At 37.5% G+C, this 26,019-nt stretch overlaps 3 protein-coding genes across 3 annotated transcripts; 2 read left to right on the top strand and 1 right to left on the bottom strand.

The window, feature by feature from the left end:
- The first annotated feature begins 532 nt into the window (after positions 1 to 532).
- LOC116307438 (F-box/LRR-repeat protein 8-like) lies at positions 533 to 2,184 on the top strand. Its single transcript, XM_031717693.2, has one exon. It carries the CDS (start codon positions 635 to 637, stop codon positions 1,769 to 1,771), a length of 1,137 nt encoding a protein of 378 aa, XP_031573553.1. The 5' UTR covers positions 533 to 634; the 3' UTR covers positions 1,772 to 2,184.
- Positions 2,185 to 5,187: 3,003 nt separating this feature from the next.
- On the top strand, positions 5,188 to 7,702 carry LOC116307425 (kelch-like protein 28). Its single transcript, XM_031717680.1, has one exon. It carries the CDS (start codon positions 5,296 to 5,298, stop codon positions 7,048 to 7,050), a length of 1,755 nt encoding a protein of 584 aa, XP_031573540.1. The 5' UTR covers positions 5,188 to 5,295; the 3' UTR covers positions 7,051 to 7,702.
- On the bottom strand, positions 7,391 to 21,511 carry LOC116307426 (beta-lactamase-like protein 1). The gene is made up of 13 exons (XM_031717681.2): positions 21,288 to 21,511; positions 16,426 to 16,636; positions 15,710 to 15,748; positions 15,300 to 15,440; positions 14,471 to 14,614; positions 13,176 to 13,297; positions 12,750 to 12,911; positions 11,834 to 11,962; positions 11,209 to 11,326; positions 11,043 to 11,118; positions 10,563 to 10,703; positions 10,075 to 10,181; positions 7,391 to 8,882 (listed from the first exon to the last, which is right to left on the bottom strand). The coding sequence occupies exons 2-13, from the start codon at positions 16,591 to 16,593 to the stop codon at positions 8,505 to 8,507; spliced, it is 1,725 nt and encodes a 574-aa protein (XP_031573541.2). The 5' UTR covers positions 16,594 to 16,636; positions 21,288 to 21,511; the 3' UTR covers positions 7,391 to 8,504.
- Positions 21,512 to 26,019: the final 4,508 nt, after the last annotated feature.

Here is a 26,019-nt window from a genome sequence, read left to right as displayed (position 1 = left end):
GAATTGTGTATATACAAATATACAAACTCCCATCTGGATAAGCTCAGTAACAGTATATATGGTCACCAGCACGGGTTTTGGACGAAGCCTAGCTGCACAAGCCATCGCACTATTAAATAATTGGGTGTTGGAGTCTATGGATACTGGAAAAGTCACAGGTTTATTATTTGTTGACATTTAAGTGTATAGTAATTACCTAAAGTAAAAGCTCTTTATTTGACTGTTACTAAAGGAGTGCGTTACTTAGAAATCTTAATTTATTTTGAATGCGAACAGCTGATCTGAGACCGCTTCACTGGTAATAAAAGGAAGGCACAAGTCAAACTTAATTATAAAGTAATAATTTCGAAAAACTTCTTCGAATATCGTTAAATTTTTTCATGATTAGAAAGATTGTGACGTTTTTAGTCACATCCAAAACCGTATTTGTGTTTTGTTCCGTGACGCCTTTGTTGTGAAGACAAAAGGTCTGGTCGAGATCAGCTGGTAGTTATGTCTTTATATGGAATTTAAATTACGTCATCTTGATTCTATAAATACATTTTAGAAGCTGTAGGAATGTTTTGGTATGTAGCCAGTCGATCTTACAGGATCGGAAGACGTGCTTCTTTATAAGTTATAACCTGTTCTCTCAATGGAGCATAAATCTTGGGCCGATTTACCTGAGCACGTTATCGTGTCTATTTTTTCTTACACTAGCATACCAACGAGATCTAAACTAGCATTGGTGTGCAAGTCTTGGCTAGATGCTTTCAAGTCGCCATTCTTATGGCATTCGTTTACGTTTCAATTTCTAACACCAGAGGATTTCAAGTATGAGCCGTTTCTTCATCAACATGGACAATATCTACGATCCGTATATATTCGATGTAATCAAGAAGACAAAGTCAACCGAGAGAATGCGTGTAAGCTGATTCGTGGCCTTTACGAACTTGAGAAACAAAGACTTGAGCGTTTGAAGATAAATTTTACAGGGGAGAACCCTTTGTTCTATGCTGGCCAGGAGTTTGTTGAATGTTTAAGAGGAATTTTCGGCTCTCCGCCGACAAAAGTCGAAACTAAAAATGTTCAAGTTCTCACACGGCTTAAAAGTGTAGATTTACGTGGGCTCCCTGTAGCACTGAATGATGAACTCCTACTTTGTCTGGCCGAACATAATGCTGAAACACTGGAATATCTCGACATACAGAATGCATCATTGGTTTGCAAAGTTACTGCTAGCTGTATCCTGAAGCTTGTGCGAAGATGTCGCAAGTTGAAATCCTTAGCTACCCACTATGGTAACATCACGGAAGAGATCCTGTTGAGTTTTATAGAAGAAGGAAGATCACCTTTAAGCAATCTTTCCGTCTTATGCAGAAGAGAAGAAAAATATGGCAGAGATATTTCGTCGGAAACATGGAGCACCGTGAGAGCCAAACTGCCGAATCTTCGAGTGACATTATATTTTGATTTGTCGTGTCCTATGTTCAAAGTTAACGCCATTCTTAAACCAGAAATCCCTGTATCTTATCTACGATTGCTTGTTCAAGCACGTCTAGTTCAACAAGTTTATTTTGCTACTCAATATTATAGCAAAACCCTTGAAAAAATAGCATTGTCGACGACAAATAGCCCAGAGCTAGAAAATGCTCTTTTACATCTATCTAGCGCCTGTAATAAACTTAACGAAATTCATGTGTTTCAGTGCTATGTTTCTTCAGAAACTAAAGTAAAAATACTGAAAATGTTGCCAAACCTGAAAAAATATACTCTAAAAACAAAGGAGTGATCGACTCAGGGAAGCATTTGGCCTGAAGAGCTTTTAGAAGATTAGATAAGATGAAGATTGCGAATCGAAGTTAAAAAAAGGTGCTTGAACTCTAGTTTAGTCTAGCTTGTGACACTGACTGTACTATGTAAAAATGAAGTCCCATGGAAAATAATTTTAGGGTATTTGCTTCCTTTTTGGTTCCAGTTATGAAATTCCATTTTTCATTAATATGACATTTGATCAGTACAATTCGGTTTTAGGTCGACATGCTTGCCCGTTTTTTAACTTTTTTTAGTAAGAATAAGAGAATAAAAGTTAAATGCCTTTTTTATCGGAAATTATAGGAAAGTATGCGGCTTCATGTATACATGCCTGATTGTGCAACGTTTACATCATGAGATACTGACAAATAAAGGACATTTTTCAACCTGTGAATGACTGATGGTGTGACTGCAAAGATTCGCCCCATGTAAGGGAATCCGGAATCCACGAAATTTTAGGCTTTGGAATCCGGAATCCAGCACTCTGGAATCCGGAATCCAGGCCTTGGAATCCGGTGCGCTTTAACAATAATTAAATTGAAATTTAGATCAGGAAATTGTCGTTAGAGGTTATATGACAAATGAATTCAAAAGGAAGGAGTGGGCTATTTGCAATACGTTATGGTGTCTGAAACGTAATGTATGCGCTTTTGTCAATTGTTTTTTTTATCACGCTAGTTATATACACCTCCCTAGCTATACTGGCAAGTATATCAAATATAATTTTCAGAGAAAGTACTGAAGATTAGCGATATGGAATCCGGAATCCGCAATACAAAAGTTTTTGAATCCGGACTCCAGACCCTTGGAATCCGTAATCCAGAGTCTCGGAATTCAGCACTTGGAATCCGGAATCCACCATAAGTCCGGATTCCCTTACATGGGGCGAAAAGATGGCATTCAACATGGGTGACCAGGTGTGTGTGACGAGAAATGAACCACGAACCAATTAAATATTGGCATAAAATTCTTGATATCTATACAGCCTTTTCTTTCCTTTCCTACGCCGCTCTGGTCAATCAACGTCAGAACTCCCCTTTAGAGGCTTAACTTCTTTTGTATCCACAAACAATAGTTAATTAGCACTGACGCCATATTTAATTACGCATTTTTTTATATATTCTAGGCGTTGATGAAAGTTTGGATCAACTTTTACTCTCAACCCACCAATCAGATGTTGACAAATTTAATGAGCAAATCAAAAATTCCGCCCACTTTCTGAAGAGCATATGCATATTTATGAAAGCGCGAGGGACCACGTGTGCTTGTTGTTTACTCGTTATGTGGTAATCTAGGGCATTACCAGGTCATACCAGAGGGCGGAATTATTTATTAGCTGCATCACTGTCAATAGAAACAACAACAACAATTGACATCAGTTTTTTATGTGCATGTCCTTTTATTAACGATACTGCGTCATCACATTGTCAAAGTAGTGTGGATCCGCTTACTACTTTGGCAATGTGATGACGAAATTTATCGTCAATAAGAGGGAGGACATACACATAAAAAAACTGATGTCAAGTTGTTTTTTACAATAACAAAAAAGATACACTTTTCATTTTTAGTGATCAAAACAACCAACGGAAAAAGCGCGCGCTCGTTGACGTCAGCTCTATCTGTCTGTCCTCTTATTGATGATAAAAAATAACCAATCAGCGCTTTCGTACTGGCCAGCGTCTGCTCAACTGCTTTTAGACTTTTCGCGGTTGCAAGGAGCAGGAAAACGAAGAATGGTTAGAGCCGGGATTGCCTCTCTGTACTAGTTACTGTTGCTAATACGTTACAAGTTAAAGTGTGTTTTTTGATGTCATGGAACAGAAACCGATTACTGAAAATCGTAAATGTCTGTCTTCTCAGAAGAAAAAAATCGATAACTACTACAAAAATCTTATTATAGAGCGCAACGCGCAAAAGTGTGACCACAAATAATTTATATTCGCATACTTCTTTGCACGGTTTCTGTGCGTTAATAAACCGACATAGTTCAATGCGCGCGAATATGGCTTGTTATACCAAGATTGCATATTTATACTATTGATTTATTTTGATGCTGATGTGATGCGTGGTACACTTTATCAGTTAATGAAGTAGAAGTAGAAGCCGCGATGGTTCTACTTAAAACTCTGAATATCGACTGCAGCATGCACGTGCGCATCTCATTTTCACCGCGTCACATTGGATTTGGTAGAATCGCAATCAAACTTTAAATTACAGGTAATACTCTTTTTTTTTTTTAATTTTATATACAACACCCGTCTTGGGGTCCTTTTGCATGTACCGTAAACATATATTGTATTCTTTGTTAGCTTTGTTCTATTGTATAACTTGAGGTCTTTTGTTGTTTCTATTGAATCAAGTAAACTGAGTCCAGAACTCGGAGAAGGAGCCCTGTCTTGAGTTCCTTTTCTACTTTATCTTTAGGTTTCGTTTAGATAGAGATGCTACGCACGGATTCGGATGCGGTCTTAATTTCGTTGAAACCACTTTAGGGTTCTGATTATCTACTCAGACACTACTGTGATGTATATAGAAGAGATAACTAGCTAAAAACTAGTGTGAGCTATGTCGGTGTTTCTAATGAAACAGTAATGATAAAAGGGTAAATTATACACCGTGAAAAGATGAAAAACCTTACTGACGTTTCGGACGGAGTAAAAGAAGGACTAGCGTCCAAAACGTCATCTTTTCACGGTGTATAATTTACCCTTTTATCATTTACTATGACGTATATAGGGAAGGCCTACTAAGGACAGGCTTGTTGTTGCTGTGAATGGTGTTGATTCAGTTGTGAATCTTTGCTGCTGGCATTAATTAATGGAAGTGTGCAGTACTCATGCAATCAATGCGTGCCCAACATTAAAATGAACAATCACATTTACTTTCTCCATGTGTATAAATGTTTGCTGTAATATCCATGTCATTTACATAGTTGGCATATAAAGCCTTTTGTTTCAAATAGTTAACATCGAGTTGTATTCATATAATTCATATCACTGAAAAGAAAAACCCCGTTAAATTCCAGGCTTTTAAGATTCTTTAAGAATCAAGAATCACAACCATCATAAGCAACAAAACTCTTTTACTGCGACGAAGGACTAGCGTCCGAAACGTCAGTTGAAGTTTTTTCATCTTTTCACGGTGTATAATTTATCCTTTTATCATTACTGTTTCATTAAAAACACCGACGCAGCTCACACTAGTTTTTAGCTAGTTATCTCTTCTTAAGCAATAAAACTGTTTTGTGCGTAGACGTGTCGTCGTGTCTTTTCTTGAGAAATATCTAATAATTATCCAGAAATGAATAATGAGCTTTCGTTTCCAGGTATTGTATTTAAATTCTAAAGGCAGTAACCAGTTACACAATTGTACTGAACACAAAAGAATATTTATTCCATCAGCTGTAGGAGAAAGCAAACAGAACAAAAAGAACGAGAAGGACACGATAAAGCGACGCAAAACCCCACGACTAAGAAACAAATCGGGAGAGTATTTACCATCATGGACGCCGAAGTAACTAACTTCCAAAAAGAGATCAAAGAAAAATATCTCTCCCAACTCTTGGCAAATGCGAACCAAATGAGGAAAAGTGGAAGTCTATGCGACGTCATTTTACGAGTGAAGAGCAAAGACTTTCCGGCTCATCGCAGTGTTCTTGCTTCGGCTAGTCTCTACTTCCGAGGTTTGTTTATGAGCCAAATGAAGGAAGACCAAATGTTTGTGGAATACAATGATCTCGATTCTAGATGGATTGAAAAAATACTGTCTTTCATCTATACGGGAGACATATCGCTAACGGAGGAGAACGCAGCTGATATTGTAGCCATCGCCGACTACTTAATAATACCTAGCTTGAAGGAACTCGGCACATTGTTTCTACAAAAACGAATCACGCACTGTAACTGTTTTTCTCTTCATGTTTTTGGAGACAAGTTCAGCTGCAAAGACTTGAGTGTTAAATCAAAAGAATATATAAATCAAAATTTCGAGACCCTTTGTTTTACTGATGGTTTCAAAGCACTGGACGTGCATTTTGTGATGGAGTTTTTTAAAAGCGACGAAGTTCAGATATCTAAAGAAGAGGTGATTTTTGAAGCGATTCAAGAGTGGATCTACCATGATTTGGAAAACAGAAAGCAACACTTTGAGAAACTGTTCGGTTGCGTTCGACTTCTTTGCATATCCAAATATTATCTAGCTGATTATGTTGAAAGCGAATCTCTAGTCAAAGAGAGCGACTATTGTACTAATATGTTGTTCAAGGTTTTTAAGTCATTCGTATTCTCATACCATGAAAGGCGTGATGGCGCGCCGGATTTTAACGTCGAGCTGGGGTTGCCCAGAAAATGTTTAAAGAAAGAAGAGGTGTCTATAGTAGTCACTGGCGGGACGTATTTGACCATCCAAGCTAACAAAAATACTGAAGCTTTCCTTCCTTCAAAAGGTCAGTGGATGAAGCTCACTGAAATGAATTATCCACGTGACGAACATGTGACAGTTACTTGTGGGGATTTTCTTTACGCCATCGGTGGGTACAAGAACACACACACAGTGGAACGTTATGATCCCCGCATCAATACTTGGACAGAAGTTGCGTCTTTGCCGGTGAAGTGCTCGTCTGCTGCTGCAGTTACCATAGACGGTAGAATCTATGTAATCGGAGGTCGAGATTCGTTCCAACCATACAATACGGTCCAGTGCTACGACCCCGAGGACAATACGTGGTGTTTGAAGGCACCGATGAACGTGCGTCGTAAGGCACACTCAGCTGTCGTACTGGACGGGTATATCTTCGCCATCGGAGGAATGAACGATACGTATGGGCAGTTGGGGGGAGTTGAGAGCTACGACCCCGGACAAGATCACTGGAGACACGAAACCACAATGTGCACACGACGAAATTTTGCATGCGCAACGACCATCAATAGAAAGATCTACGTCATAGGAGGATACGAAGCCGAAGACATGTCACCGCTGTCCAGTTGTGAGGTCTTTGATCCCGACACAGGAACGTGGACTGTAATACCAGACATGCATGTTAGACGAGCGGCTGCAGGCATTGCGACGATCAATGGAAAGATCTATATTATTGGTGGAGTAAGTGAGCATGGTGCTCGCGCTGATGTTGAATGCTACGACACAGAAAAACAGAAATGGGAAGTCGTGTTCTCGATGCCAGCAGCAAGGGCTTACATACAGTGCAATGTCATTAAACTTCCTAAACGACTCATAAGCAAGCTAACTATTTCTAGTTGAACACAATTGATCTTCCTCGGAGCTTTAACGCATAGCAAATGGGAAGTGACCTTGTGAAAGGAGAAGGAGAAGGAGAAGAGCAGTGCGTCCTTACTCTTCCGTCCGCGCAGATCCTAACATTAACTTATTCTTTGTCCTCTGGACGCTAGTTGTCATTATACAATATACACTTAAGGTGGCTGGACCGGCTGGACCCCCTCACGCTTGACCGCTACCTTCCACGTTTGGAACGCTGGTGCATAAACGTGTTTTATCCGATTGCAAATCTTTTTTGCACATAATTCACATAAAGATTGGGACTGCAGTCAACTCAGCTGGTATACAAAGAACAAAAAACAACAATTATTTAATTCGTTTATTTTTAAAACTTAGAAAATTAACACAAATTTACAAATTATCTTGTACATAACCTTGATGTTGTACATCTGTCTTACAGGTACAAAATAGTATGTTCGTATGTATGTATGTATACAATTAAGGTTTCCTATCCCGCGTCCCCCAAAATGCAAAGGGATAAAGCGACACGTTTTTCAACTCCAAAGAGGTGAAGTCTGTCGCTTTACAATCGCAAACTGCAGATTAAAAAGTAACTAAAGAGACAGAAGTACTATTCGATCTTAACCTGACTGCAATAAAAGCATTTTGAAACTGATATGTTGAGCAATAAATTGAATACAAATAAATTAATAAGTTATGATAAATAATAATAATTTATGACTAATTAATGATACTTTCTTTGGAATTTTATTAGCCTAGCTAGAAATCAGGGCCCGGTTGTACAAAGGGTGGATAGCGCTTTCCAACGGATAAATCCTTATCTCGTAGTGGATAAGTCGATGCTGTTTTCCAATATATTAATCCATAATATAAATTTATCATTCTTTGTATTATTAGTTATAATCTATTTGAACAATGTATAGTGAAACATTTTATTGGATTCGGTTTTGATGATATCCGGAATTATCAATGTCTCGGCAAACGTTATTGGCCTCAGCCTACGACGTTGGCCAATGACTCTTACCTCGACATCGATAATTCCAAATATCATCAAACTTCATCCAATAATTGCCCTATTTCATAATGACGTCACGGTTTGTTTACATCGGCTAAAATGATAGAAATTTAGGCTAATTTAAGCTTAATTCTCTTCTTTCGAGGTATTTAGCGTAATATTTAGTTGTTCTTGCCTTCACCAGCTCATAAACCAAATTTCATTGTGATTTAAGATGTGTTGTCATTCCATCCCTCTCCAGAGACCATGATCCCTAGCGTTAAAACAATAGTTTGTTTTGATGTGTCGTCATTATGAAATAGGGCAATTGTTTATTATTTCTCCACGTATTCTTTTTTTCATGCTGCGATGTTTCTGGCAAACCAGAACAGAATAAAACCGACAGCCAAAGGCGAACCAGAAGAGGTTGAAACTCTCAACCGACATCTAAGAGCGACATCTATCAAAGCAATCTTGATAATGTCATTTTTAAGCCACCCAACTCCCGCCTAGTGTAGGAGTTTTCTTTAGTTCTTACAAATTCAAAAGGTCCAAATTTAAACCCAGGACACTTTCCATCCTGGGATGGCGGTGGGTAGAAGTGCAGCCTCTCATGGTTCTGCCCCATACTATATACTTTACAAGAGAAGCCGGGTTTGTAGACTAATTCTAGTATGTTATCTTTAATAAAGTTAAGATAAGAGAGCGAAGGAAAGCCGGGATCCTGGTGTAGCTGGAGAACGTTCTCTTCTAATGTGATGTTGAATCGGACTTTTTCGATCCACTTCGAGACCAGCTCATACGAACCTAAGTATTTCATTGTATTTGAAGGAACGTTAATCTGAAAAGTAAGAAAAGCTAATCAATATTTGTTCATTTTTTTTAGTTCATTGAAAATTTCCATTTATTTATTTCGTTCGTTCATTAAAGCTATGATTTTTTTCTCGGCAGTCTAAGTGATCTTCATAAAAATATATTTGTTAGGTTTTCTCGTCCACAGGGTTTTTTCATTGGGGTAACAAGGAGAGCAAACTACATATGTATAGCGTCTATATTACCTAAATAACCATGCAAACGTGAAGTGCAAATGAAAAATCTTTAAAACTTAAATCGTAAAAATCTTCAAGTTGTAGATAGACAGAGATTATTTAATGGAAAGTGTGACGTACGGGAGTTTATTCACGAGTGCCGGATTTTTATCGAAGAACGAAGGAGCGAGTCTTCGAGCAAGTGAGTTTTACCATACAAATTTATCGTGTGATAGATAGCGAGTAGCGAAAAACAAACAAGTGCATGGTCATGTTTCGTTGAAATTTCCGCTTGCTTTCTAAAAATTCTTTGAAAATCGATTGTAGAAAAGACAAGACTGTATCAAGGAAAAGAATAGAGGTTTTGAACAGTACAGATAAATTAAAAACTGAAGAATTATGGCAATTTTAACACGAAAAAGCCGCCATCAGATTTCACTGAGATTTTCATGTGCAAGCTTTACGACGAACAAACAACTGACTACTGAGATAATGATAACATTTTAAAAGATTTCCTCGAAAAATAGAAAATACCCAAAATACAACTTATTCAGGTGTATTCTGAAGAAGAATTTTAAACGGAAAGAACAGACAAAACAATAAAGAAATTAAAGTCGTCGTTTTGTTAAGTAAGGTTTTCAGTGTCATTCTCTGTTTTTAAGACTATAATATTAGCTAGTATAGGTTTATGCTAAAACAATTAGACTACTCGTTCTCGTTTTCTATGAGTCAAATAGTCGACTATCTATTGATTCATAGAAAACTCGACCTCGTAGTCTGAGTGTTAAATAGTACCAGCCCCGGCACTAATTGTGCCAAACCCGGATTTAAGCCACTAAATCGAAAACCACATTTGCATCTTCAGACCCCTAACAATAACTCGTTTCTACGTTTCGCGTATCCGGCACAAGTAAAAAAGGGATATAAAAGTAACAATGTTAAGTAAGTTACAGAGTAGACGGAAATATGAAATTTGACCCGTGAGAAACATGAAGTCATACCAACCTTTATCTGTTTAATCATGAAGGAGGCGAAACGTTGTATTATTGGTTTTAAAAGAAGTTCAACAGCAGCTGGTGCAACCTCGCGACCAGTCATGAGCACAATAGCACCTGAAAGAACATAGCACATCAAGTAACGATTAAAGCTCCGTCATTATTTAACGGGGGAAAGAGGGGTGGTGGAGGGGGGGGGGGGGAGGGGTCATTAGTTTTTGAGCCTGATTTGTTAAACTATTGTCATGCGTTAAAAATGGTATTTTTTGAGATTTGGAGTGAAATATGACAAATAAAATTGCGCCTCAACATATGCTTGCAGTATAGAGCCCATCAATCAATTAACGATTAGGTAAAGGGAAGTGATTATCGCTAGATTCACCATAATCACTGAGCCTGAGGGGAATAATTGATGGAACACTAATATAATAACATGACAGATTTTGAACACTCCCTATTAAAGGAAACGCTGCTTGGCTACACATAGACAACACTCACCTAATTTTAATTGAGGATAGAAAGCAAAGCCAGCTGAATATCCCGGTATAATGCCTGCTTTAGAAACCAGAATAAACGAGCCTGTTAGCTTCATCTCCCAACCAAGCCCTATCATCGTAGAACCATCAGGATAGACGAAATCTAGAAAATCAATAAATTATTGATTAAAATGAGGAATGTCGAGGTTAGTTTACCCTGTTTGTCGGAACAAATATTTAATCGATGAGTTTACCCAGATGTAAACAACAGATGTTTTATTTTCAAGAGGATAAACATGGCCGCCGCCTGCAAATGCATGGTAAATAGTAAAGCAGTTTCGTACGTACGCATTTAACGGTGAAGTTATTAAAAGGCAGGATGGTAGTTTTCAGCCACATTTTGGGTTTAAAGTCCAGTCTCTCACTTTTAAAGCTATTTTTTTGAAAAATATTTTTCAAGACAATTCTTTTGTCTCCAGTGTCAAACCACTGAATAACTTACTTGGCGTCAATATTTGTGTAAGCATCTCAGGTTGAAGAATTCTAAATGAAGTTACTTGAAACAAAGCCATCATCAACTGTAACAGAAATAGATATTAAAGTACTCGATGTGGAAGCTAAAACAAGAGGAAAATAGAATGAAATGCAAGGCGGGGAAAACTAGCTACCTTTGATAAGTCGGCTGTACTTGAATAGAACTGAAATGCAGGCGCAGCCCAGCCCCAGTCTACCTCAGCATTTGGTCGGCCATCAGATCCATAGCTTACTGCTTTGTTTGTTGGCATGCTGTTGTTTAGTTAATACAATGAGAATAAGTATGAATAAATCTTAAGAATTGTAAACATTGATTAAAAACAAGTTTGACATTACTAGAGCCGACAAAGTGGTACTAAAGCGGCAGGAACGACAGGAACTTTATGACGTGATTTTTAGTCTGCCTTTCTCGAAGTTTAGCTGCTGTCTTCTTCGTCTTCTGCGTCGTTCGTATCTGTTCGCCCGCTTCTCTGCTCAGTACCGCGAAATCTTAATCATTTGGCGGGAAAACGCCATTGTAACCCGTAACCCTAATCTCACCAATGTAGCCGTGTAGTACCGCCTCGCGGTGGCAGTTACATTGTCGACGTCAACCTGTGTCCGTAATTTTTTTTATATAGTCAGGAAAAAAAACTAGTCGATGCTTCATCCTTCCCTATTTCCACAAATTATTTAGTACTATTCACAAAAAAAGCAACGTGTCATACCCTTTGATGGATGAGAATGGCAAAGAATGCTCTGGGTACGAGAATGGCTTACCTTTTCAAATCGAAACCAGAGTTAGTCATGCGCAGAGGAATAAGTACATTCTTGAGAACCCATTTCTCATAGTGTCCCCCGGCAAACCGGTGAGCAAGAATACGAGCCAGCAGTGCAAATCCCAGATTACTGTGAAAAGGAGGAATGAGAAAATAAAAGGTTGGGTTTGTTGCATAATTCTTCATGGCATAAACTGTATACACCTATTTCAATAAATATGTCATCGCCAAAGGCGATAGGCGATAGGTCATTCCGACATGGAAATGGTTTCGTTGAATACAAGAACATCAAATCAGTCTCAACACTAAGGTCCATACTATTGACGAGAAAAAGAAGAAGCAGAAACATGTCATTCCAGCTAATCTTGGATCTTGGAATGACATATATCTTATCGATTTTCGCATATCGCCTATTGCCTATCGCCGATGACAACGTTTATTGAAATAGGTGTATAAACAACACTGGTCAGTATTGACAAATGGTCTCTCATTTTAACGTGAGAAAGCCTTTGTCTGATGGAGTAATGTTGAACACAGTGTGAAATTGAGCTTTTCTGATTTCATTAAATCATCTAGCTCTTGACTTCAGGCTCTTTGTTTTCTTCTTCGTGTGACATGTCTACTGGAAACTCAACCACAAAGTTAGGAAGTTCGTCTTCTGAATACCTTTTCAAACCAGGAATAGTTTTATGAATATCCTGTAGTCACGAAAGGATTCTACCAACATTGTGCGACGAGTTTCAATTTTGGAAAAACTGACAAAAGCAGGCAAGTTTGATTTTTCGGTCCGTACCATAAGTTATGGACCGCAAATTGACCAATCATAGCGCGTGAATTACCTTGCCATATAATAATTTTGACTACTGCACAAACCAAAACAAGGAAAAGATGTTCTCCAATATATTAGTTGCTTTTACCTGTAATTCGGTTCTTTACCCGGAGGAGATTTCAGTTCGGTCATTTTAAGTTTTTCTAATACAAATGTTGTATTAACAGGACATAATATCGACGAGCTTTTAGACCAGCTGTCTCCACATGGTACCTCTCTGGGCAGCCCTGACGTGTGGGTGAGAATGTGCCTATTGTGGAAGAAAAATATTCAACTGAAACTGTGAAAGTATAAGGCACGTGTTGGAAACTCTGAACTATCGCTAATTCTTAAAGGACTCTTGGATCTCAACATGGGTGGCTTCCTCTGTGTTCCACACGACTCCAAACACTTTTGGGTATTTATGAGGACATTTCGTACAACACTTCTAGTACTGCCTACGTACACTCATACTGTCTTAATCATACTTATACTCATGCTCATGCTGATTAATTTGACTGAAAAGATCCCTTACCTGAGCGTGATTTTGTTGGAATCAAATTTATTGATAACGACAAAGTTGGGTTCATATTTCTCTAAATGATCATCCAGACTAGAAATACTTCCGGATTCCAGCAAAAAGAAAACGAATATCACCTGAAAAGCACAAAATACTAAGCGTCAACTTGAAATATCGGTAGATATAATAGCGGTTCTGCGCGACTTGGAACCTCACAAAATAGCTCCATATGCTGAATGATTACCAAATTTGCTTGCATAAATCTCACATTAGAGAACGCGAGCCACAAGACCAGCTCTTCCCTCACGAAAATCTTCCTTATAACGTCGTGGTGGTGCAATCCTCCCATCTAAAATAGATATGACTCATACCACCTCCTCCCCCTCCTAAAAATTGGGCCCAGCTAAATATAAATATGACGTATACCACCCCTCCCCATACCGGCCCGTGGCAGTCCGACGGGGCCCGTGGTGCAGAACGATCATTAAATATTTCGGCTCTTTCTTGGTGTTGCAGGACACCTGAGCCATGAAGACAATAAAACAATAGCCGAGAACAATGAGTTTGGAGATAAACAATACCCTGTAATACAATAACCTTAACTCAGAATACAATACATTCTGCAAATCCAAGTAAGACCCAAAACTTTCAGTTTATACCTCCATACTGACTTGGAATTAGGAAACGCACAGAGATATCTTTTATAAACTTTTATTACCATAGCTAAACAAACTCGACGTAAAACAAATTCATGGATGTTCTCAGTATCCCCGTCTGTCACGCGGGAGACCGGGGTTCAGTTCCCCATTCTCCGCGGTCTGAGAGCTTACACTTTTCGGTCATTGAAGTGAGGTACCGAGTGACACCTCAAGTGGCGCAGAACCGCTATCTACTCATAACATCATGCTAGTATTCTTTTCTTAGGACGTGTAAAGCTTCACTATTATCATGCGCAGTGCACCCAAGAGTTTTGCGTACCCCAACTATCTGGATTTGTGCTATTTTCCGAAAGTATCCCGTATATAGCACTAAGGCGTGGCGACGTTAAATATTGTGAAGGTCCCCATTCCCCATTTTTGCCGAAGGGTGTTCCCAGCCTTTTTCCAAAGCCAGCGAGAGGGTGTTTAACCATCTCTTTCGAAATCGGTGACTTTTTAACATGAGTTTAGTTATGCAGACGAAGAAATTTGAAACTCGAAAATGGGACTTCATATCCCTTGAAACACTTCCCCGGGAATGACGCCCCCACCTACACAAACTCACACACGCACATCTCCGAAACTAACAGATTGACAATTGAAATACCCTACCGTTAAGATCTTACTGACGCTTGCTACTCTGAACACTGTATTTTCATTCGGGGGGACTGGAGATGAGGCTTTGGAATCCCTCGTTCCATGCTTTTTCGCCCACACAACTTTGTCTTGATACAATATACTGGCCGTTAGTGCTTCCTATTGAAAGCAGTAAAAATAATAAAAAATGTGTGAAAAATCATAAAACACATGTCACGTTTAAACACTCATTAAACTCAGGGAATATGTTAATACTAGTTCAGTTTTCGATATTGAGTGTTACCCACGAATCACAGCACGATAATTAATCTTATGAATTCAATCGATAACACTGGCGTTATAAGCTTCAATAATAGTTCTCGCAAATGGGTTTAGTCAAGACAAATTCTTAGCAGTAGACTTAATCGAGAAGGGTTCGATTATCTTAAAGTGCCTTTCAAGTCTACAGGATCTCTTCCTGATCTCAAAGCCCTTATAAAATAAATAGAGGATATTAGATGGGCGCGCGGAGATACGAAATTTATCTTCGAGCATTGAAAATATCTTTGAAATAGAGATTTTCAACACGAGCAGATAAATTTCGTATCTCCAAACGCCCATTTATATTTTGTTTATTATATAATTATCCATAAAATCAACTTTATAAGCTTTTTATTATTATAAAAAGCTTTTATTTATAAAGTAATAGCTTAAATACACATGGAAACGATATTTTCACATGTGAAAATAACATGTTATTTTCACATGCGAAAATATCAGTTTTTCGAAAAGGAAAAATATAGGTATTTTATGGATAATTATATGATAAATAAGAAAGGCCTTTACTTTCTTTTTCCTCACGTACCAATGATGGCAATTCCGTTAAAGACTTGAATACCAAGTCCTCAAGATACAAGGCTTTGTTGACTGTACTTGGTAGGGATCTTGGAAGAAGCTGCTGTGATGGCACGACAGGACAGCGGCTAGCTTTCAGTTCAAGCAGTTTCTAGGGAATAAAATAGAACAGAAAAAAGAAAATGAGTTAATAAATCTGATATTTTAGAATAATGCTTCCCCATTATAAGGCTAACGTTTTTCGAGTTATGTCAGTTATGTTGAGCCATGGAACCATTTTAGACCACGTGTCACTTGACTATATTGTGTGCCTGTGTTTGCCGGAAACATCTTCTACACAACAGGCTTTTAAGATTTTGTTTGATGCGAGAAAGGAAAGCTAGTAAAAGAAAATGGCACAATTCTATACGCTATACTTACATCGTTGTTGATGGTCGGTAAATGGCTTTTGTCTGAATCCTGGTGAATGGAAAAAAAAATTGAAAAAATAAACACAGAAATATAAATTTTGTTTTCGCAGAGTTCCAAACAAAGAGATAAAGATGGAGTCGGACAGGGGAGGTACGAAATAAAAATAGAACAGGGTTCAATGTCCCAAAAGCTCCAGAACTTAGCTCTAATTGCAGAATTATAGTATCTTTTAGTATCGTAAGACAAGAATATATCCTTGAATACCCGGCCTTGAAATCCTTAGATGATAATTCACTGCTGAAGGTATTTTAAAGTGCACCTATAAAGCCTGAGACAGCACTTTCAGTGTCGATTCTATATGGAGTGGACAGTTCTATATTTAGCTTGTTTTTACGTATGTTAGTGCGATAGCATTAATTGCTCAAATGATTTATTCGAGTTATCCATAGGCCATTTAAAAATAAAATTTTGGTAAATCTGTACGAGATTGTTGCTGTAATTTGACTGTCTCTCTTAGTTGGTCCCAGATTCGACATGAAATTGTTTAAGATTTTCTTGTTAGCTCTGATATTTTTTCTCCAGGTTTTCCTGTTTTTCTTCTTCAGCCAAAACACGTAATTCCTAATTCCATTTTGCTCTCTAAATCCACGCCCAAGTACTTAGCTTTTAGGACTTAATTTTGGAAAATTACCTCCCTTGATCTAGATTAAACGTCCTAAACTCACCTTCCCCCCAGTGACATTTGTCGTCAGTTGCCACACGAACAAGATCGAGAAAATAAAACACAAGACAGTAAGAAATTGGATAGCGATTCTTTGTCTAAGTATGACACGTTTGGTTTTATCCCCCTGTGCAACGACCACACTCTCGTTGCTTTCCATTGTAAAGACCATCAGAGAAGCCTCGACGCGTGATATCTCTTGGTATTCTTTCTATCTACACAAGGAAGAAATAAATACAAAATAAAAATATAATTATATTCGCACAAAAAAAAGCTTTTTGAAATATAGTGTATAAGCTCGGGCTCAAAATATCCAGCTTTATATACCTTCGGTTCGACAGTGCCGACAATGTGAGCAACAATTGTACTTCAAAGAATAGGTACGGAATAAACGAGAATTACACTTCATTCCAAGGTAATGATTTTCCATCAGTGGTAAAAGATAAGTAAGTTTACAAGTATATTAGTTTGTCCGCGACAATGGAATTAATTAAACGAATAAAATCAGTAAATAAACTAAACATGTTTTCTACTTTTGCTACGTACATCAGAGAAAGCGTTCGCGTCTCAGAGAACACTCCGGTCTTGGAATGCACTATTCAGTATTCAGTGTTCAGTATTCAACCTTTTTTGAAATAGCTGTATTCCCCTAGAACAGAGTTAACTATGCCTGGAATGAGTGATGAGGTCAGAAGTTCATTAAACATTTTTACAGCCAGTGCAACTTGCAAAAGTTCCGATGATTTCGAAAGCAAATTAGGAAGTAACATACAATCTCAAATTACCAGCCGAATTCGAGCTGACCTGGTGTGCTTAGATGAAAATTGACAAGGAGAACCACAAGTTTATAAATTGAATTACTGTCACATTGCTTCGTGATTTATAGCCAAGATGCGAGTGTCATTTATGTGAACATGTTTGCGTCTTATTCAAGGGTTGGCTTAACTTAGAACAGCTCATTACCCTGTCATCAAATGAGACGTCTTATTTTCTCAGTTATAAATGGCCCCAATGTCTTCAGTGATGTTACTTTAAGATAAATTTTGAGACTGGTTTTATGTTTGCAGATTAATTAATGTCACTATATTGATGGGTTGCAAGCATTCCCAAGAGAGTTAAAAGACATGGCGGCCATTGTGGTACCGTTAACAAAATATGCTAATGAGAAATCTTTTGCTAAATGGTACCAAACATGGCCGCGATGACGTAACGTGCAAACGAAGAATTATTGACTCATACTTTGACTAACGTAAAAAACTTACTTTGCAACAGAATGGAGTGGAATTTTTTTTTTTTTTTTTTTTTTGCTTAACGTTTTCAAATACACGAAAAAAGCCAAGCCACATTCAAAAAAGAAATTTCATCATACAATTTTCGAGTTTTTACAGTTTGAATATGAACAGTTTTGGGACAAAATTTTCCTTTTGCAAATTTTAAATGGCAATGCCTATATGCCTATGTTATTGTCCCTAGAGCATGCTCATGTTCAAGAAAAAATTAAAACCCTTTTTTAAGGCCTCCATTATTTGAAAAGTCAGTTTTTGGGTAATTAAACTAAAAGAAAAAGAAAACAGAATACAAGGGTATTACTTGAGATTCCCTTCACCCAACATAGATTCAAGCTTTATGGTCAAATTAAGTGCCCCCCAATTTTGCTGTGAGCCATTAGGTGAGAAGCTAGACTAAACCTGTATTTGCTCCATTGGGATCCCTGCATTGTAGATGCCAGAGAAGATCTCGATTTGTGTTCGTCGAGATGATTTTCTGAGCATGCAGTACTTGAGTTCAGCAGAGATCACAGGCTATTGATCTTATTTGGATGTTTTCTGACCCTTCTCTACTACATATTGTAGATGTTGTCCCTGAATGAAGTTAGTTTAGAGAGCTTCAGTGGCCTAGTGTTAGCGCTCTATCCCTGGCTCATGCCAAAATTGAGGTGTCAAAAACCTGGCTTTTCACATTGGGGATAATTGTGAATCGCATGTGGCTTGAATGACTACATTAAACGGCCGTCCCATCTCTAATGAAATGGGGAATTAAAAGAATCACTGAGAATGCAACAAAACCCTGGCCGTGACCACTTGCAGTTTGCAGTATGTTACCAAAGCTACTGGTGAATGAGTCCTCAAAAAAGTGTATTACAACCAGTAAGCACAGTGGTACTGAATATTTGAGTGCTGGAAATTCAGAAAGCAGAAAGAAAGCAGTATTATAGAAATATCAGCTTACTTTTGACCTGTATTTATAAAAAATAGATAGGAACTTTCTTTTTTGTAATATATTGTTTTTCTTTTATATTGTTAAAAACAGCTATAGATATTTGTTGTCAGTACTATTGTGGTCGCTACACTATGACAAATAAATTACATGTAGAGACAGGCATTAGATAAATATGCAACAACGATATAAATACCCAGATATCACTTCATGCCTACTTGCAGCACTAGTAGTCTCTAAAACCTAGAACAGGGTAGCACTTGTGTTACAAATGCATGCTGCTTAGTTTTCACCTTTGATATTAATTTCCATCACAAAACCAACACATATATAAAAAATTCTAAAATTGACATCCACCAAGACTCCATTTTTTCTTTGTGATTTAGGTGTCTGTTGGTTGCGTGTGACTGGGAATCACAGTAAATGGTTGAATTTATGGGAGTGAAGGGTACACTAGGTTAGAAACCTATTTTCATAGTAATAAGCTTAAAGTGCACCTAACCCCTGAAACAATATATATATTCAGCATTGATTTTACAGAAAGTGAATAGTGAAATGGTGAAATATTTCTTCATTTCTTTTGATATTGATTCTAGTATTTATATAGATAATTCTATTGTTAGATTTTCATTATACTTTCATATATCATTATATATATTTTTTTTTCTTCTTTCTTTATATTGTATTTATTTTAGGGCTCCTTTTGATATCAGATTGCATTTTGTATATCTGACTGGATAACCATGTGTTAAAAAAGGTTTCTATCTATTTGAATGTTGCGTGTTTAAGTTAAATGGGTTTATACCAAGAAGAGATAATTAGCTAAAAACTAGTGTGAGCTGCGTCAGTGTTTCTAATGAAACAGTAATGGTGAAAAACTTACCGACATTTTGGAAGCTAGTCCTTCGTCGGAGTAAAAGAGAAATAGGTGGTAGAAAGGAGTGTTAATATAATGAGAATAAGACAAAAGAAACCCTTTTAGGTTTATATTATTTTATACTGTTCCTGACTGTGACGTCACTAAAGGGTTCATTAAAGTGTATATGACACGAAAACATTTCATCGTTTAAAATGTATAGTTTGTTAGTCGTAATAAATATATCGTAATAAAATGTGTTTCAAAAGCTTATTTCTTGAGATATGTGAGAAAATTAAGCCCAATTTGTGACGTCATTTTGTTGACACGTACTCTAGATTCAGTAGTAATGCACAAAATATAAATTGTAAATCGTATAAAATAACAACAAAAGGCATATTTTATTCAACTTCATTTGATAGCTTACGTAGTACTCTCCAAATGTTGGGAAACTGAAAAGTGTACTACCTGAAATTAAGCGGCCATGTAAGTTCTGTTTATCATATAGATATTGATGAAACTTAAATAAAACCAAAAGCTCAAAAATTCTTTAAGTAAAATAGCAAGCCGATTCTTTGAAAAATACATTACTATGTCAACAGCGATATCTTCACGTGTGAAAGATATGGTATCTTCCACTGGTGAAAGATATCAAGTTTTCGACACTAGAGAAAACCTGGCATTTCATCGATATCTATATAATAAATAGAGGATATTACATGGGCGCGCGGAGATACGAAATTTATCTTCGAGTGTTGAAAATATCTCTCACAAGTGAGCGCAGCGAACGAGTGAGAGATTTTCAACACGAGAAGATAAATTTCGTATCTCCAAGCGCCCATGTAATATTCTGTTTATTATATAATTATCAATGAAAGTATGTTTTGGCTTTTTCAGGCAACTCTTTCCGTGTATTTTTGAATAGCCATCGCAATGGTGTTATTTTCACACGTGAAAATAACATGTTATTTTCACGTGTGAAGATATCAATTTTTCGAAATAGAGAAAAATAGATATTTCATTGGTAATTATATAATAAATATATATAATATTGTAAATATCTAATATTTTAATTCAATTGTATTTTAATGTTTTAACTCAATTCAGCTTTTGAGCCGTAATTTTTAGAACTTAATAAACTATCTAATCTAATCTAATCTATCCAAAATCGACAGGAGAGCGAGAACAACGAATTATGGAATCAGTCTAATTGTATCAGAGGTTGGGTGCACTTTACTGAAATTGGAAGGACATAACACTTTACATGCCTTCAAACTTCCAGCAATTCAGCTATGACGTGATATTAATTGGAGCCTAGCTCCGTCGCGTTGACCCTCACCTACTGTAAATTCAGTATCTTTCTCAAAAAAAAAAAAATTTTTCGTTAGGTCAAAGTTAAATAAATGAATACATTTGAATTCATTAAAATTTGAAATCTGCAACTAAATCTATAACGATTTCGGCTGTTTTATCAAGGGATACTAAGATTATAAAGAAATGACGATGATATGAAATGATATGAAAATGATATGCAAAAAGTCTTCTATTTTTCTGCTTGTATGATTAGCAGCGTGAAGGCTATAAGGATATTTCATGGTTCGTCGCTCTCGACCAAGCAATTCAAGGATCGATTAAAACAACAGTATATACAACAAAGATTACAAATATTGCATGGAACAAAAAGTATTCATGGCACGGCTTAAGCCAACTTAAGTCCACTTCTCACAGAAAGGTTAAACGTCAAGTCACCAAAAATACATTACAAACTTTACTAATACTATTATAAAACTTACTTGAGTGAGCTCCGTTTCACGGTCTTCTTGACGATTTTACCTCCCACAGTTTTTCGCTTTTCACAGTTTTTGAAACGTAGCCTTAGTATAAACGCATCGAGAAATAATAGAATCTCTCCCTCCCAGCATTATTCATGCTAAATAATCGTATGTGGTAACCGATAAGTCCATTTTTACTTGAAGGAAAGACCTAAATATTTACCGACGCTCCAAATATCTAAACAAACGCTATCTGTACTGCGCTTGCGCCAAACAAACCGAGCGAATTTTGTTGATTGGTCTCCCTGTGGTAATGACGTTTCTCACGAACATGATTTTCCGCGAAACATATATAGCTCAAGTAAATATCAAAGATGGCGGCATTTTAAACAACTCGCATCTCGCATTTTCATCAACTCGCATGTCGCATTTTAAACAACTCGCATCTCGCATTTTAAACAACTCGCATCTCGCATTAAACAACTCGCGTCTCGCATTAAACAACTCGCATCTCGCATGTCCCCTAGAAGCTTCCGTAAGTAACTCCCAAAAGAATTCCTCATTCCACATTTCTCCGCAACATCTTAGTTCTCTAATAATTACTGATCTTATAAAAATCCATTGTTTTCAGTCTGCATTATCCCAACGAATGCATAGAGGAAAATCAGACATATTTAGTTCATTCATTATTGGCTTTGTTTCTATGATAAACAAGCTAGAAAGAAAACAATTGGATTTCGATAAGAACAATAATTATACTAGATAATCGCTTCGGCACGCAGCATTCGTAGGTATAATGCAGGCAGCTTCGGGCTACGCCCTCAGCTGCCTGCATTATACCTACGAATGCTGCGTGCCTCAGTAATTATCTATTAAATATTTGGCATGTGCCTATGAACCCTTGCAATGTCTTTGATGTGTTGGTTATAGGATATCCTAAGGTCGAGGTTGCAACTCTGAGGTGGAGAAACCTCTTGTAGAATGTATCACTGAAATTCGTCAGACAAACACATAGTTTTCTAAGATGTGCAAATTTTCCTCTTTTCCCATTTCTGAGAAAACACTGTCCGGCTAGCGAAAAACAGTTGAAGAGATCAAGATAGACTGTACTGAATGAAATTTCTTTAATAAGGTATCCATTGATCATCTCTTAATTTGTAGCCATTCACGAGACTGATGTTCTTTAAAAGCTTTTGGTGTTCAACAAGTTCCATAAATTTCTTTGACACTCTTCTGTAAGGCTGTAAGGCTGTAAGGCTGTAAGGCTGTAAGGCTGTAAGGCTGTAAGGCTGTAAGGCTGTAAGGCTGTAAGGCTGTAAGGCTGTAAGGCTGTAAGGCTGTAAGGCTGTAAGGCTGTAAGGCTGTAAGGCTGTAAGGCTGTAAGGCTGTAAGGCTGTAAGGCTGTAAGGCTGTAAGGCTGTAAGGCTGTAAGGCTGTAAGGCTGTAAGGCTGTAAGGCTGTAAGGCTGTAAGGCTGTAAGGCTGTAAGGCTGTAAGGCTGTAAGGCTGTAAGGCTGTAAGGCTGTAAGGCTGTAAGGCTGTAAGGCTGTAAGGCTGTAAGGCTGTGAGGCTGTGAGGCTGTGAGGCTGTGAGGCTGTGAGGCTGTAAGGCTGTAAGGCTGTAGGACTGTAAGGCTGTAAGGCTGTAAGGCTGTGAGGCTGTGAGGCTGTGAGGCTGTAAGGCTGTAAGGCTGTAAGGCTGTGAGGTTGTAAGGCTGTGAGGTTGTAAGGTTGTGAGGTTGTAAGGTTGTAAGGTTGTAAGGTTGTAAGGTTGTAAGGTTGTAAGGTTGTAAGGCTGTAAGGTTGTAAGGTTGTAAGGTTGTAAGGCTGTGAGGCTGTAAGGCTGTAAGGTTGTAAGGTTGTAAGGTTGTAAGGCTGTAAGGTTGTAAGGTTGTAAGGTTGTAAGGATGTAAGGTTGTAAGGTTGTAAGGCTGTGAGGTTGTAAGGCTGTAAGGCTGCAAGGCTGTAAAGTTGTAAGGCTGTAAGGTTGTAAGGTTGTAAGGTTGTAAGGATGTAAGGTTGTAAGGCTGTAAGGCTGCAAGGATGTAAAGTTGTAAGGTTGTAAGGTTGTAAGGCTGTAAGGTTGTAAGGTTGTAAGGTTGTAAGGCTGTAAGGTTGTAAGGCTGTAAGGTTGTAAGGCTGTAAGGCTGTAAGGCTGTAAAGTTGTAAGGCTGTAAGGTTGTAAGGCTGTAAGGTTGTAAGGTTGTAAGGTTGTAAGGCTGTAAGGTTGTAAGGTTGTAAGGTTGTAAGGTTGTAAGGCTGTAAGGCTGTAAAGCTGTAAGGCTGTAAGGCTGTAAGTACAAGTATTCCTGTTGATGATGCATTATCTAATAAAACGAATTGAAAAAGTACCCGAATCCCAATGGGAAGATGTGATTGTTTCATATGACAATATGTGTAACCTAAATAAGATGCGAATAGCAAAAATGCCCCTGCCTTTCCCTGCGCCCTAAAACAATATGTGGCTAAAGGTTAGGAACGATTTAAGAAATCATTCAAATGAAGGAATACGGTTAGGGTTTTGGTTATATAGGGTTAGTGCGAGTAGGAATAATAAAGATGTATTGTTAAGTTTATAGTATATAAGTATCGTTATCATTAGTCGAAATGTACCCGCGAAGGATTCACATGTATATCAAAACGATTCTGATAATTGTTCTTTGGTTTACACAGGCTTTCCCTTCCTTGAATAATTGTAGTACAACGTTTGGCAAGTGTGTTACGACATGTGGGATGTAATTGTCACGCACCATTATAGCTTATAGCAAGTATGACCGCATGACCTGGGGGGGAGGGGGGGGGGGCTCGTCCCTGATTTGGTAGGGGTGTTCTGCTAGAGATTGTAAAACTTGTTGATGACAAGAAGTTGCGACCCTTTTGTTAATGCGTACTTTCCTACGTGGAATCGGCAGTTGAATTCAGCTAGAAGATTGCTATGACAACCGAGTGTAAGATCTTACACGTAAACCTTACTGGTATATTTAAGAGTAGTAAATGATGTCGATTTGTCTTTAAAAAGTTCCGAAATCTTCAAAATTTGGATTTTAAAGACATCCAAGGTATATCTCACTAAACTTGATATTTCATTGGATTATCTGCAGTTATCTTTTTTTCAAGTAAAATTTACCAGGAATTCAAAGCGTAAGAATGTCGGCCATGAAAAAAGTTTGTCGAAGAATTTTTCATAAACAAAACTAGCCCCCGGGGGGGGGGCTGGTGGAGGGTTGTGCACATGTGACAAAATTTCTAAGTTGGAGAGTAGTAAGGTCGAAAACAATAACTCGTGCAAAGGAAATGATGTAGTACATTTCAATTTGATTTTTTAAATCATTGGTTTTCATTTTGGGGGACATTATCTTCATCTTCAATAAAAATTGTATTCGAAGATTTTTCCTGATTATATTTTCACATTTTAGTTTTATCTAAATTGGGCTCCCTGTGCCACTGGGAGCTCCGCTTTTGGGCAGCAGTGCCAAAATTGCCCTATTTCACTATGACGTCACATCAAAACAATTTAATGTATAAACGCAAAGGATCATGGTCGTCGGAGGGGGTCAAATCAACGCAAATTCACCGAAAAGCCCGTACCAATCCACGAAGAGAAGTAGAATAGCCAGGAAACGCTCAGAATATTTTTTAGTACATATTCACATACTATATCTGAAAACCAGGCCATTTTAGATTAAACTGTTTCGCTAGGAGAAAATTTTGTTGAATTTTCCATTGGATTTGGCGATTCTATCCCCCGCCGTTTGTAGCCGGCCGCACGAGCGTGCACTTAGCCAAAACAGTGTGTTGCCAACAGACGCCCAAACAACAGCACATTAGAAATACTATAAATATGGACATGCATATCATGCTGAATGCTGAATACCTTATATTGATAAAAACGCTTGAAGTCTTGCACGTGTATTGTAGCTCACGCTGTACGTACCTGGGCGACAATACAAGTGAGTCAACACGTGAGTTTACATTAGGAAAAATTTTTTTGAAAGTTATATTTATCGCAAATATTAAACATATAGCAGATAAGAAAGGGGAGACGGCGCATGGCAGTTTCAGTTGAGAGCTGATATTGAATGCGGCTAACGACAACGGGTAAGTAAACTCGCCAGTCAAAGGGTTAACTTGAGACAACAAATTGTCTTTAACAAAATCCAAATTTTGGCCGTTCTTGTAAAACGGTAAGACGATGTTGAAGTGTCACAATATTTCGACTTTATTCAAAGCCATTTATTGTTGAATCGAAATATCTCAGACTTCAATGGTCTGAACAAGACCAACCGTTAAAGCTCGTTATAGTCTCGAAGGCAATGAGGCTATTATACAGTATGAGTGGCAGTGTTGTATACGATATATAAACTCGAGGCGTAGACGACACGAATATTGTAAATTGCTTAACAAACGTCTAGGTTAGCTCCTTTTTGTTTCACTAAAATTTTCAATATCTGAATCTGAATCTGCCCAAGAAAATCCAAGTTAAAGTTTATGCAAAAGAACATGATTCTGTATCAGAATTATGAAACTCTTCATATGGTCATGATTTCTATTATGTTTTCCTCATTTATGAATTATATATGTGATTGTTAAGTATACATACAGTTTATATGTTACAAAAGCGATTAACTATTTAAGTATGTCAAACTTTGTGATTAGTCATAAAAAAGTAAATTTTTTCCAACCAAATATAAGATGAAGGAAGTTAATGATAAAATATTGCCAAAGTAAATAATTGATATTTTGTTGATTTGTTCT

This window comes from Actinia tenebrosa, unplaced genomic scaffold, assembly GCF_029948245.1.
Source record: "Actinia tenebrosa isolate PJP-AT-01 unplaced genomic scaffold, QUT_ActTen_1.0 PGA_scaffold6__47_contigs__length_16458017, whole genome shotgun sequence".
In the NCBI taxonomy this organism is placed as follows: Eukaryota; Metazoa; Cnidaria; class Anthozoa; order Actiniaria; family Actiniidae; genus Actinia; species Actinia tenebrosa.
The sequence above is the reverse complement of the archived record's forward strand: the minus strand, read 5'-3'. Positions and strand labels throughout refer to the sequence as shown.

What these genes read in the sequence shown, in the direction of transcription:
- LOC116307425 (XM_031717680.1), top strand. Translation starts at nt 5,296, where the DNA reads ATGGACGCCGAAGTAACTAACTTCCAAAAAGAGATCAAAGAAAAATAT.
- LOC116307438 (XM_031717693.2), top strand. Translation starts at nt 635, where the DNA reads ATGGAGCATAAATCTTGGGCCGATTTACCTGAGCACGTTATCGTGTCT.
- LOC116307426 (XM_031717681.2), bottom strand. Translation starts at nt 16,593, where the DNA reads ATGGTCTTTACAATGGAAAGCAACGAGAGTGTGGTCGTTGCACAGGGG. An exon ending in GGTAAAGAACCGAATTACAG is followed by an intron (nt 11,963 to 12,749) that starts GTAAAAGCAACT and finishes TCCTTTTCACAG; the next exon opens with TAATCTGGGATTTGCACTGC. An exon ending in GTACAGCCGACTTATCAAAG is followed by an intron (nt 11,119 to 11,208) that starts GTAGCTAGTTTT and finishes TTTCTGTTACAG; the next exon opens with TTGATGATGGCTTTGTTTCA.